Source organism: Erinaceus europaeus, chromosome 19, assembly GCF_950295315.1.
Source record: "Erinaceus europaeus chromosome 19, mEriEur2.1, whole genome shotgun sequence".
Lineage (NCBI taxonomy): Eukaryota > Metazoa > Chordata > Mammalia > Eulipotyphla > Erinaceidae > Erinaceus > Erinaceus europaeus.
In genome coordinates, this window is record NC_080180.1 from 50029928 (window position 1) to 50044138 (window position 14211).

At 40.1% G+C, this 14211-nt stretch overlaps 1 protein-coding gene across 6 annotated transcripts in view; it reads right to left on the bottom strand.

Annotated features, from left to right (window-relative positions):
• Positions 1-1636: 1636 nt before the first annotated feature.
• TRIM2 (tripartite motif containing 2) overlaps positions 1637-14211 on the bottom strand; it is a 143013-nt gene continuing 130438 nt past the window's right edge. For all 6 annotated transcript variants that reach the window (XM_060178929.1, XM_060178932.1, XM_060178930.1 and 3 more), the window contains exons 9-12: positions 11865-12033; positions 10688-10758; positions 7631-7771; positions 1637-6103 (exon numbers count right to left, since the gene is read on the bottom strand). In XM_060178929.1, coding sequence (XP_060034912.1) covers positions 5951-6103; positions 7631-7771; positions 10688-10758; positions 11865-12033 — 534 coding nt within the window. In that variant the 3' untranslated portion in view covers positions 1637-5950. The remainder of the gene's footprint in view (positions 6104-7630; positions 7772-10687; positions 10759-11864; positions 12034-14211) is intronic.

Genomic DNA, 14211 nt, shown 5'->3' on the forward strand with positions numbered 1-14211 from the left:
TACCACCAGGCCTCCTGTTATTATATATAAAAATTTAAATATTTATTTCCTTTTAGTTGCCCTTGTTTTTATTGTTGTTGTAGTTATTGTTGTTGTTATTGATGTCATTGTTGGATAGGGCAGAGAGAAATGGAGAGAGGAGGGGAAGACAGAGAGAGGGAAAGAAAGATAGACACCTGCAGACCTGCTTCACCACCTGTGATGCGACTCCCTTGCAGGTGGGGAGCCGGAGGCTTGAACCAGGATCCTTGTGCCGGTCCTTGCGCTTTGCGCCATGTGCGCTTAACCTGCTGCGCTACCACCTGACTCCCGTTATTATATTTTTAATAACTGAGAGACCAGACTACAGCGTCATCATTTCTGAAGTTCTACTTGTTTTAAGTCAGGGCTCAAATTTAAAACCTCGGGAGTCAGGCGGTAGCGCTGCGGCTTAAGCGCATGTGGCACAAAGCGCAAGGACCGGCGTAAGGATCCCGGTTCGAGCCCTGGCTCCCCACGGGCAGGAAAGTGGCTTCACAAGCGGTGAAGCAGGTCTGCAGGTGTCTTTCTCTCCCCCTCTGTCTTCCCCTCCTCTCTCCATTTCTCTCTGTCCTATCCAACAACGACGACAATAATAATAACTACAACAAGAAGACAATTAGGGCAACAAAAAGGAATAAATATTAATAAAAATTCAGAACCTCACACAAGTAGACACTTCTACAGTCCCCCGAGCACCAACATTATATATATATATATATATATATATATATATATATATATATATATATATATATATATTTTATTATTTTTTCATGAGAGATATAGAGACAAAAGCAGTTAGACCATAGCACTGCTAGCACTTCTCAGCTCTGGTTTATGGTGGTGCTGGGATTGAACCCGGTCCTTGCACATTTTAACAGGTGTGCTTGTACTGAATGCACGACCTCCCGACCTCTTGGTGACTTTGTTTTATTTGACCATCTAAATGCATGTGTTGTAGGGGCTGGGGAGAGAGGTTAATGGTTAAGCAAATGACTTTCATGACCCAGGCTGAGCTTCTGGGTTCACTCTCCAGCACCCCTATAAGCCAGAGCTGAACAGTGTTTTAGTAAAATAAACAAAAACTACTACTAATAAATGTATGTATGGTATATGTCATAATTTTTCCATGTTCCTTTTTTAAGATACATCTTAGACATTTTATCAGTATCATAAACAACACAAAATTTTTAAATTTATTATTATTTTTTTTAATTTATGTTATTGGATAGAGAGAGTGAAATTGAGAGAGAAGGGGGAGGTAGAGAGGAAGAGAGACAGAGAGATGCCTGCAGACCTGCTTCACCGCTTGTGAAGCGTCTTCCCTGCAGGTGGGGAGCTGGGGCTCGAACTGGGATCCTAACCCAGTCCTTGAGCTTTGCACCACGCTGTGCTACCGCCGGACTCCCAAACAACACAAACTCAACTAGGCTCTTCTCACTAGTAAAAGTAGTTTGGGACTTGTGAAGTGGTCCGGTGAACAGAGTGGACACTTGGTAGTTTGGCTGAGATTCTGATAGCTTCTTACACATTCTATATACACCACATATTCATTTCATTTCCTTTTTAAAAAGAAAAAGATAATAATATGCTAAATAAGTATTCACCCAGGACATGGAGAAAACAAACTTTATTATAGTGATTTTAGACTTGTGCATGGTAAAGAGATACACATGAATCTTGTTTCTCCTATGTTTCAAGACAGAATTAAAGTTTCATTACAGACTAAAGCATCCAAAATACCGTGATATGTATGTAGCTACGAATGTACAAACACTTTGATGCACAGCATTCATTCATTTCTTAAATAGGCAGTCAGCATTGGGATTCATAAAAGAACAAAGGGATGAGAACGTGTCAGTATAAATGTCAGAGAGCGTGAGGCTTAGCGCTCTGTACACGAAAATGTATGAAACCGACTTATAAAGATGCAATGTCCAAAATCCAAGGAGGGGAGAAAAAGGGAAGCAAAAACCTTCATTTTCACAGGTTTGAAAGGCTATCGAATCAAGAATGATAGAAAGAACCCTAGTACAAGAATACACTCTGTTGATGACAGAACATTCTCATGTCATAAAGCAAAAGCATTGGGTTTAAGGCTGTGTTGCTTTCAAAAGTCCATGGAAGTGCTGTACATTCACTGGAACAACATAGCCAACTTATTAATCTAGTTTAGAATATTAATAGCTTTCATACATTCTCCACAAACAGACCACACAATCACTGCCACACAGTTCATCTCCAGAAAGATTTTAAAGATTAACATCATGATTTGTAGCTTACTGTCATTTAAAATAAACAAAAAAAGTTATTTATTTATACCAAAAAAATCTTTAATGGGCACTTAGTTTCCTTTATGGCAATACTAGATTCCTAGTTATCAAAAATATTAAAATAATCCTAAGTTTAAAACCCTGCAACATTTATAGAATGCAACAATATTACGACTTTCAGGTTTAAGCAAAATTGGATGAAGTTTGTAGCAAATAGCTTTTCCTTTTTTTTTTTTATCCTACCTGGAAATGTCTTGTTTTAAAGTCACTAAAAGAAAAATAATCCTCCCTTTTCTAGAAGCTGGTGAACGGAGAGGGTACCATATAGTCCACATGTACAAGAAAATCTTTCCATTTGAAGCAATCTGATTTAGCTGATGTTTATTTGCTATTTTCTCCAATTAATCCAGTAGGCATGAATCAAATATTTACTCGAACCCTTCATATCTTAAGGATCCAGAGATAATTGCCAGTGCACTGCTATTCCAGTTCACTCCGAGTTAGGACATTTATACCCTGTACATTTAACAGAAGCAAGTGCTCCAGTTGCATGGCTGTGCAGTATTTCTCTGTCTCAAAAGCTAGTCAGAGAGCAAACTAAGAGAAGGAAACCGGGGAAGCTAACATTTGATCAAAAGGCTAAATAATGAACAGTCATAAAGGGTTTTCATCCATGTGTTTCCGAATGGCTGAGTGACGCTCTCCCTCCCCGTGTCCAGCAGGGGAGATGTGTATTCGGAGAGAATGTCTCGTCACTGACCTTTACATTCTAACTGGCATGATTTCTGCCTTAAGTGCCCAGAGGAAATTTGAATGGGTGAGTTTCCAGTGCTACTTATCATGAATGTCTGACAGGTTCTGTACACTTGACAAAGGGGACTCCAACAATAATGGTAGCTCAGAAAAAAAAAAGTCACTTATTTTTTAATACCCTTCTCCGTTGATCAGAAACCATCTTCCACCAAACGTGACAAAAGGTTCGTGTGAATCTTGCCTAGTCATATCTCATCACCAGCATTTCTTCCCCTCCCCCAAAAATATGCTCACCAAGAAATACACAGTCAATGCACATATGTATCCCAATGGGAAGTGTTATCTATACGTTAACTAACATTCATCATCTTATAATTTTTCTGTGTGGGGAAAGTAAAAGGTTTGCCCACAGCATGTGTCTTAGTAACAAAGGTGGATCTATTCTCTCATTCCAGTTTGTACCAACATTGATTGACACTTGAAAGAAACTAGCTTTGTTTGTATTCAATTTTCTAATGAGATATCCAGCCCAACAGGAAATGGTGACTGGTTAAAATTGTAAATTCACAAATATAATTTAAATGTGCAAAAAGAAAGACTAGGTGAACTAGTCTTAAGATCAGTAGCTTGTAAAGGGATCCAAATAGGAGGCCATTTTATTGATGAATAGAAATAAAAATTCACCTATCTTTAAAAGTTTTCTCTGCGATAATCTAGGAACAATCCAGAGTCTTGCTTATCTTTTATGCAGTAAACAGCAAAGTCACTTCCCTGCTCCCCAAAACATTAACTCCAAGAAGGTTAAATTTTTATTCTCAGCTCTATACTGTGCCTGGCATCTGGTAGGCACTCATTAAACATGGATGGGTAAATTCTGAGACTGTTTGCTAATGTTAGCAAACTGTCTTAGTTTAACATTCTAAAAAGCTGTTATTAAATTTTACAAGTTTAGACAGGTCCAGACGTTTTGAAAATATTAAGAAATATATATATTAAAAAAAAAAGACTAAGCCTAAATATCAATCTTCCTGAATATTTTTTTCCAGAGGTTGATATAGACTATAATTATAAACTTGACAGGAAATTGGAAACAGCTAGACTTCCCTTCTCAATTTTAAAAAGTCCCATCTAAGAGAATGACTAAATCATAAATTAATAGGTCATACCCATCACAGTCAAGTAATCATACACATGGGAAGTGTTTACTCACAGTAGAACCCTAAGGTACTTTCTGTGGGGAAAACAACCCCCAAGATACCGCTGAAACCCCCAAACATAACCTCCTATTTGGTAGAACTGAGAAACTGAGTAGGAAATCAGAGTAGAAACAGACCACTTCTTATGGTACAGTATCCAGACCGCTTGAGGAAGTTACTCTTCAATATTTTCTTTCTTCAAAAGCTTAGATTCTCCTTAGGCTTAGTTTAAATGAAATGTGATGTACATTCAACTTCTAACCTGTCTTTGAAAGCTAAAGAGGCCATTTTCTGACTAACTGTCAGCCACGACCATCCTGCCTGCAAAATGGCGGCAACTAAAACTTGCTTTCGGGCTTGCCCTAGCTGGATAGCTTTATTGCGCAGTAAAGGAATGTGCTGAAGAAAAATTGGACGAAGCTTCTGTCTTTCCAAGTGCTGCCTATTTCAATACATCTATATTCAGCTAAATATATATATATATGTATATATATGTATATATGATACATCCTACCTTACCCTAGTCAAGTATACATAGTACTTTAATCCTCTACCATTCATTAGACAATGACAAATAACCGTTACATGCCCTTATCTGTAATGCTTTTGAGATAACACAGCTTTGGTAACACTTGCTTTCTAAGAGGAAACCATTCACCAACCACATGCCTTTGGTTGACACCAACTTGCTCCAAAGGGCTACTCATGGCTCTCTGTCCTAGGATACTGGTGTCCTTCTACATGTGCTGACATTTTGCAGGAGGTAAAGCTTTCGCTTTCATGAAGTGGAAGAAGAGAGACACATGTGAGAGCATGGCACATAAAAAACATGACTAACGCCTTCTTGGTTACATTCCAGTGTGTTTAATCTGGAGTTCATGGGCTGTCACTTGACAAAAAAAAAAAAGAAAGTTAGTATTTTATTGTAATATGCTCTCCCAAGCATTAGGTATTTCATGTCTCCCTGGAAGTGGAATTTGTTGTTTGATATAAAAATGAGCAAGAAGAGAGGAGAAAAGAAGATGAAGGGAAAAAAAAAAAAGGTGCCTGAGATCTAACCCAGAAGGATGGGAAACTTGCATTGATTCTCCATTGCTGAACTCAACATACCTGCTAATCACAGCTGGGAGGATAGTCTTACCTTCTCCTAAAGTGATTTACATGTAGTTCTTGATAACCAAAAGAGTCACAAGAGTAAAAGTTACTGTAAAATTGAGGTTCAAAGGTCCTCAGGATAAATTGAGGTTAAAATAATTAATTACCAGAGAGAGAGAGAGAGAAAGTATATGAGGGTGGTTTGGGGAAGCTGTGAGCAAAAACTACCATTCACAGGATTAACAAATATCATTAGATATTCTAGAGTGGTTTTTTTTTTCTTCAATGCCTGCTTGATTTGCAAAATTGGTTTAACCACGTAAATCCCTGTCCTATAAGCCCTAGTTCACAGGTGTAAAATTTTGCATTTTTTAAATAGATTCAGTAGAAGGGATTCCTTTTTTTTTTCCTTTTCCTTTTTTCTGAACCCTAAAGGTGAGCTTCCTTTAGGCAAATCAGATATGCAGTTTTTAAGAAAACTCTTACATTCAGAAACAACCAATGATGACTCCTTCTAGTGTAGAAAGTCAAGTATAGTCTAGTCCCACAAGGAGAAGTCCATTCCAGTCTATGGTGCAAGACCTTTGTAAAGGGGCATCTGACTGCCCGTAGTCACTGCAAATACCGGTAAACCTTGAAACAGTGGTTGCCAGAGTCTGCCACCACAACATGGCCATCCAAGGTCAGTGCTAGGCCTTGGGGGCCATAGAGCGGGTCAGCAGAGGTGTTAATGTAGGACAAAAATGATCCGCTTCCATCAAAAACCTGTAAAACCCAGAAATTACAGAAATACAAATGAGCTACCTCCTCATAGGAGCCCCAGCCCCCATCCCGTTCCTTGGCTCAGAATAGCACATACACAGTTTGTCTTATAGAATGTATATGGCACTTACATAGCTATATTCACATCTCTCCTTTACTGCGGGGTGGGGGTGTTCTCATACATAAAACTCAGTTTCTCTCTTATTATTTTTTAAAGGTTTTATTTATTTATTAATGAGAAACATAGAAGGAGAGAGAAAGAGCCAGGCATCACTCTGGTACATGTGCTGCCGGGGATTGAACTCAGGAACTCATGCTTGAGAGTCCGATGCTTTATCACTGTGCCACCTCCCGGACCACTCTCCTATTATCTTTTTTTTTTTTTAATTTTATTTATTCCCTTTTGTTGCCCTTTTTTTATTGTTGTAGTTATTATTGTTATTGATGTCATCACTGTTGGATAGGACAGAAAGAAATGGAGAGAGGAGAGGAAGACAGAGAGGGGGAGAGAAAGACAGACACCTGTAGACCTGCTTCACCACTTGTGAAGCGACTCCCCTGCAGGTGGGGAGCCGGGGTCTCGAACCAGGATCCTTCTGCCCATCCTTGAGCTCTCTCCTATTACTTTGTCTTACGTTGATTTAATTGTTAACCAGGCACAATGAAACTCAATGTGTAAAGGAACATATTTCCTCTACAATATGATCGTATGATTTTATTTATTGCCATTAGAATTCTACTACTGTGTCGTCTTTGGGGTCCCCCTTTACATCCTGGGGTCTACAGCATCACATGGTGAGGAGAGTTAACTAAACCATGGGGTGCATTTGAAAGTCATCAAGAGAAAGGTCTGAAATGTCCCCACTGTGAGGGGCTTGCTCACTGCTCAGATGGGAATCACTCCCCAGTGTGTGAGTCAGGTGAACCCTGTGGTGCAATGGAAGCAGACACATTGATACATGTCAATTATGTCTCAGTGGAGCTGGAGAAAAATGCCCCCCTTACCGCTCTTTTAACTGCATTCTGCAAATCGTGATCTGTTATTTGCATTGTCATCCAGTCCACAGTTAAAAATTATTATTATTTGTGGAGCCACATTTTGCCACTCTCGGTTTAACTTCTTTTCATTCCTACGAAGAGGCCGGGAGGGAGAGACACCAGAGCACTGAAAGTCTGCCCAGGTGCTGTGCATTGTCATGTGGTGTTGGGGCACGAATCACAGTGAGACACGCACCCTGCCAGTGTTGGGAAGAAAAAGTTCACTTTTTAAAAAAATAGTCACTATGAAAGACAGCTGAGGGGCCAGGTGGTGGCACACCTGGCTGAGCGCACCTTACAGTGCTCAAGGGCCCAGGTTCAAAGCCCTGGTCCCCACCTACAGGAGGAAAGCTTCACGAGTGGTGAAGCAGGGCTGCAGATGTCTGTCTCTCTCTCCCTCTCTATCCCCCTCAATTTCTGTCTCTCCCCAATGATAAATAATAAATAAATACATAAATAAAAAATTGAAAGATAGCTGAGCCTCTGTTCTACCTGGATCCTGCTGTTTCCCCAGTCTGCTACAATGATGTTCCCATTGGAGTCCACCGCCACGCCCGTGGGAGCGTTGAACTGCCCATTTCCTTCTCCGTTAGAGCCGAACTTCAGCATGAATTCTCCTTCCTGATTAAACACCTGCGTCAGATATTTTGAAATTCTTTTAGTTTGCGCTGAAGCAGTCAAACCAGCATTATCATGAACTTTAAACGTATCTCTCTGAGCAGATCATTTGTAACAAGACGGGGCCAGGTGGTGGCACACCTGGTTAAGCCCACAGGCTAAGTTATTTATAACAAGAATATGACTTTTTGTTATAAAGTATCTACAAATATAAAATAATACAAGTAAGCAGAGCCATGATTTTCAACAATATCATTTGCTGTCTCTTTAAATAAATAGATAAATTTCAAGAATGGACATTATATTTCTACTAGAATGAATCATCATTCAAAGTTGGATTAGAGAACTTTTTGTTAGGCCAAAGGGGTAGGGGTGAAAAGTAAGAAAATGGAAGCAGGGGGAGATAGCATAATGGTTATGCAAAGAGACTCTCATGTCTGAGGCTCCTAAGTCCCAGGTTCAATCCCCTGCACCACCATAAGCCAGAGCTGAGCAGTGCTCTGGAAAAAAAAAATAAGTAAGAAAATGGTTTATATATCTTTACTGTGAAATTCTATTTATCTTTTAATATTTTATTCATTTACTTTTTTTTTTTTAACCAGAGTACTGCTCAGCTCTGGTATACACTGGTATAGGGGATAAAGCCTGGGACAAGGAAACCTCAGGCATGAGTCTCTTTGCATAACCATTATGTTGTCTACCCAGCCATGTTTATTTATTTATTTGTTTGTTTACGATAGAGATGAGAAACTGAGAGACAGAGAGGGGAAAAGAGAGACAGATAGACATCTGCTGTACTATTTCAGTGCTCGTGAAGTTTCCCCCTGCAGGTGGGGGCTGAGGGCTTGAGCACTGCTCTACCAGGAGTGGCATCACAGGCAGCCCCTGGAAATAACTTATTTACTGAGAATACAGAGTTTATAGAAGTTTGAGCTGGAAGGGGGGTAAACAGCTAATTTTCCAACATTCCTGAGGGAAAGTTGTAGATTACTGTCATTAATCAAAAACTCTCAGTAACATTATTGCCATATGCATATTAAATACTGACTACTGGCTTTGAAACAATTAAAATGTTAATATGTGCTTAATGAGAAGCCTTTATAAGTACAATTTTATTTTTATGATTCAGATGATAATGATACATAAAAGTTTTTAAAACGTCTTCAGATACCATTTAAAGTTATTATTGTGTCAGTCACATAAGTAGAAACACTACATCAGGAGGCAGAAGTATAAGCTGAGTTGGTTTGAGAGTATTGTTTTTTGTAACATTGTCGTATCAATTTGATATCTGCTATATATTTGATGACAATCTCTTTTTCTGACTTCAAAATCTGGTTCACTTCAATAACCACATCCACTTGGAAGCTATCCCAATAGTTTCAGTTATAAAAGTCTTCCATTAGGGGGTTGGGCTATAGCGCAGCGGGTTAAGTGCACATGGCGCAAAGGCGCAAGGACTGGCATGAGCATCCGGGTTCGAGCCCCCGGCTACCCATCTGCAGGGGAGTCGCTTCACAGGCGGTGAAGCAGGTCTGCTGGTGTCTGTCTTTCGCTCCCCCTCTGTCTTCCCCTCCCCTCTCCATTTCTCTCTGTCCTATCCGGCAACATCAATAACAACAACAATAATAACCACAACAATGATAAAACAAGGGCAACAAAAAAGGAAAATAAATAAAAAAATTTAAATAAATAAATAAATAAATAAAATTCCTCCATTACACTATCTCCCCAGCCTAAAAGGTTCTACCTTCCTGTTCTCCATTGGTAAGGAAGATGTACTATACTACTTGGGGGGTAAGGGCTATATTTTCGGAGTAAGAAGGAGTGCTGAGAGCTTCCTGAGGAGTATGGGATGCATCTGGGGCTCCTTTTTCATCTGTTATTGCAGCAGAATTTTAACATCTTATTTTATCTATTATTATTATTATTTGTCTCCAGTGTTATTGCTGGGGCTTGGTGCCTGCACTACAAATCCACTGCTCCTGGAGGCCATTTTTCCCATTTTGCTGTACTCATTCTTATTATTGCCATTACTGTTGTTGCTGTTGGATAGGACAGTGAGAAACTGAGAGAGGAGGGGAAGACAGAGAGAGGGATAGAAAGATAGACTCTTTTCTCTCATGAAGTGACTCCCCTGCAGGTGAGGATCCAGGGGGGCTGAAACCGGGATCCTTATGCCTGTCCTTGTGCTTCATGCCATGTGCACTTGACCCGCTGCACTACTGCCCGGCCTCTCCTTTTATTTTTAAAGATTATAAGATTAAGTTTTATTTATTTATTAATGGGGGTAGGAGGAGAGAACCAGGGCTTCTCTGACAGATGTGACACTGGGTACTGAACTCAGGACCTCATGCATGAGAGGCCAACACCCCATTCACTGTACCACTTCCTGGATGGTTTGCTTTAAAGACTTAATGATACAAAAACTTTTAAAAAGTGACCTTGTCTTGGAGTAGATAAAGTAAGCTTCAGGAAGTTCTGCCTCTGTTCACTTTAATTTTTAAGTCATCTCCATTTATACCAGTTTAAAATTTAAAAACTTATTGTTGTCCTGCTGTGTTGGATTCTCTGTCTCTTTGGAAACCTGTATATTCCAAACTGTAGCTTGTATCTTTTTAAAGATTTACTTATTTATTTTATTTTAATAAGTGAAAAAGTACTTCAGAGAGAAAAGTAGATAGAGACAAGAGCACTGCTCAGCTCTGTTTATGGTGATGCTGGAGACGGAACCCGGGACTTTGAAGCCCCAGGAATGAAAATCTTTTTGCGTAACCACTATACCGGCGGCCCCCCTCCACTCCCAATCTTTTCAGCCAACTTCAGCAACTATTGAGTGTGCATGTGATTATGACATGATTTTCTCCCAGACTGATTTTTCAATAAATGTGGTTTAAAATTAGCAACAACGGATGTGCTTGTTGTTAGTACCTTGACAGAATGATTATGGAAATCTGTAACAATAATCTCATTATTGCTATTTACAGCTGCAAAATGGGGACCTGCAATAGAGAGAGGGAAAAAAAAAAACAAAACAGGTAAAAACCATCATGTCAGAGTGATTACTACAACAGAGCAGTTACAAAACACACTAAATTAATGTAGTTACTTAAATAAGAACAAAGGGTGGTTGAGTCAGTCCTTGAAAGATCAGTGAGTGAGACCTGCGTCTCCACGTGGCCTAGATCCTCTATCATCGGACACTCCTGAGGGCCTCTGTCCTTGAACTCGCCTCTCTGCAGATTAAGCTGCCAGTTGATGGAATGGGATGAGCACTAAGTATCAGATTTCAGTCTCAGTGCCAATGTCTAAAAGCCCCACCTGCCAGTTGTCCTGAGCACGTGTGAGTCCATTCAGGACCCTCAGTTTCTACTGAGAAAAGACGTGGTCACTCTTGGCACGGGGGAAAAAGGACTCCAACATAAAAAAAGATAATAATAACGATAACAATAAAAAGTGGAGCAGAAAACTCACACGTGCTCATTTTGGGTGACCTTCAGAACCTGGCAGAATTGGAATCAAAGCACAAAGAAAGATGATGCACATCAATGCCAAATACCCAAAGCATCTTTTCAAAAAGAAAATAGATGGCTTTCGGTCTCTTTATGCAGATGTGAAAACTAAGTAAGCTACTGATCACAAAGTGGTACACTGTAGAGAGATATAACAGAGGCTATCTATCCCTCCTAGACTCACCAAAGACACTGAATGCCTGTCCTCTTATCATCTACATCCCCTCAAAAGAGGAAAATGATTCTCATTCAGAGGATCTTTGAGTAAGGTTACAGCGAGGTGGAGATGGGAGTTACTCTGTGTTTCTCAGGGTATCTTTAAATTGATGTTTTATTTAGCATTTCTGTCCAAAAGCCAAACGTCTTACTTATCAACTGTCCCCAAGAAAAACCACGTGTGGACAGAAGATGCCCTCACAGCCCTGGAGTGACCGAGAAGCACTAACCATGCTCTTAGCGTGGATCCCATCCCCAGCATTGTTCCCAAAACCAGCAAACACATTGGGGACGAGGCGGCTTCAACATGCTCCAAGGTCATGCATGTGTGAGCAGAAGAAGCATAAAGAAGGGGGTGTACATATTACCATCAAGTGTACCTGCAAACTGCCTGTCCCCATTTCCTCGGCTACCAAACCTGGTGACTATCTTGCCATTGGGCTGGAAGATGAAGACGCAGCAGGCCTTGTTGTCCACCACGATGATGTGCCCGTTGCGATCCACAGAGACGCCTTTCGGCCCCATCAACTTGCCTGATCCAATTTTTGTCTGTGAGAAACAGGTGCAGAGAGACACATTAAAAAAAATTATAGAATGGGCCCCTAGGAACATACCTAAAATACTTGCTAGCTTCTTTCCACCCTAGAAACCCTATTCTCACTTGCTCTAGTCCTACCTTCTGGCTCCTGTTTACTGAACATTTTATCGTGCTTTATATCTAATTGCCTCACAGCCACCAAGTTGTAGATGCTGCTATGATTCCATCCTGAACTGCCTGGACAGATGAGCTCACCAACATGTCCTGGAACCTCAACTCTCCAGAGCTCTATCCCATTAAGGGAAGAGAAACAGGCTGGGGGGATGGGTCGACCCACCAACACCAAAGTCCAGTGGAGAAGCAATTATAGAAGCCAGAAATCTCACCTTCCACACCCTAAAAAGAATTTTGGTCCATACTTCCAAAGAGGAGGAGAAATGTTAAGGGGAGATGACCCCTATCCTATCGGGACCCAGGGTGAGAAGAGGATAAAAGGAACAACATTCAGAAGTAATAATGGGTGTAGCTGTGGCTTAGAAAGAAAGAGAAGGTAGAACTGTAGTGGGAAGAAAAAAGGCAAATATGGGAAGCAAGATGGCTGCCCCGCCGTGACCACCTGTGAAAGGGATGAAGATAAATTCTTGCCTCATCATGGCACTAGCAGCAGGAAAGTGGGCGATATCAAACAGAACTATCTTGAAACATTTATTTCCACTTCAAAATGGAACTTTATATTTATTTATTTCCTTTTTGTTGCCCTTGTTGTTTTTTATGTGGTTGTAGTTATTATTGTTGATGTCGTCGTTGTTGGATAGGACAGAGAGAAATGGAGAGAGGAGGGGAAGACAGAGAGGGGGAGAGAAAGATAGATACCTGCAGACCTGCTTCACCACCTGTGAAGCGACTCCCCTGCAGGTGGGGAGCCAGGGGCTCAAACCGGGATCCTTACGCCAGTCCTTGCGCTTTGTGCCACGTGTGCTTAACCCGTTAACGCTACTCCCTCAAAATGGAACTTTAAATCGTGTTCGTTATAAGTCTACATGTCCCTCCCTTCCAGATGACTATAATTGCAAAGTAGATCTTGCTTTGACATCTGATGGCAAGACAAAAAACAAAAAACAAAAAAAACCCTTCTGTGGACGTTCCATACGAACATATAAAGCCTCTCCCTCGACCAGATCCCGGACAATAATAACGGGGAGACACATGGTCAGACACTAAAAGCTAGGTTAGAAGAAAACAGTGAAACCTTGGAGCAGGGAGCCATGAGAGAGCAACTTAGCAGAATATTCTTTACTACCAAGCATCTCTGGTATCCTCACGAACAGACTGACTCAGCTGATCTGGCTGGCTAGGCGACTGTCCCTCCCTCACTGCTCCAGGTGCGTCCCTCAAGCTGTGTGCTAGGCTGAAGAGGACAACCAACGTTCCCCAAGTAGAGAACGGTCTGCAGTTGAGAGTGTCACAGACACCGAAAGAAGTTGAACCCTCCAAAAGACAGATGATGCTGAGATTCTCAGGAATCAAAAAGAAATCTTACTCTGTATCTCACTTGCCATTTGGGAATATGTAATCGGGTGTATCCATGAAATGTTATATAGTAAAAAATAATAAAGTATCTTTTCATATACTGATAAAAGGGCAAATATATATAATATATAATATATAATATATAATATATAATATATAATATATAATATATAATATATAATATATAATATATAATATATAATATATAATATATAATATATAATATATAATATATAATATATAATATATAATATATAATATATAATATATAATATATAATATATAATATATAATATATATATCAGCCAGCTAACCCATATCTATGACCTTGAGAGAACTACTGGAGTTTCCAGTGGAGGGAATGGGGACTCAGAACACTGGTGGTGGGAATGGTGTAGAATTATACTCAGAACCTTGTAATTTTGTAAATCAGTATTAAATCACTAAAAAAATGCTACAAAACACCAAGAGAGACATATTTCTGGAAAGAGCAGCTCGCTGAGTGTTCAAAGAGGTGCACAGCTTCTCAGGGGACACCATCATTGTTGGCCTTCGACAACTGCCTTTGTTACATCTTTTATCTGATGCTAACATTGACATGGAACCTTCAAGAAATGTTCTAGAATTCTTTTAAGTGGGGCCACAGTTCCCTTCTAAAG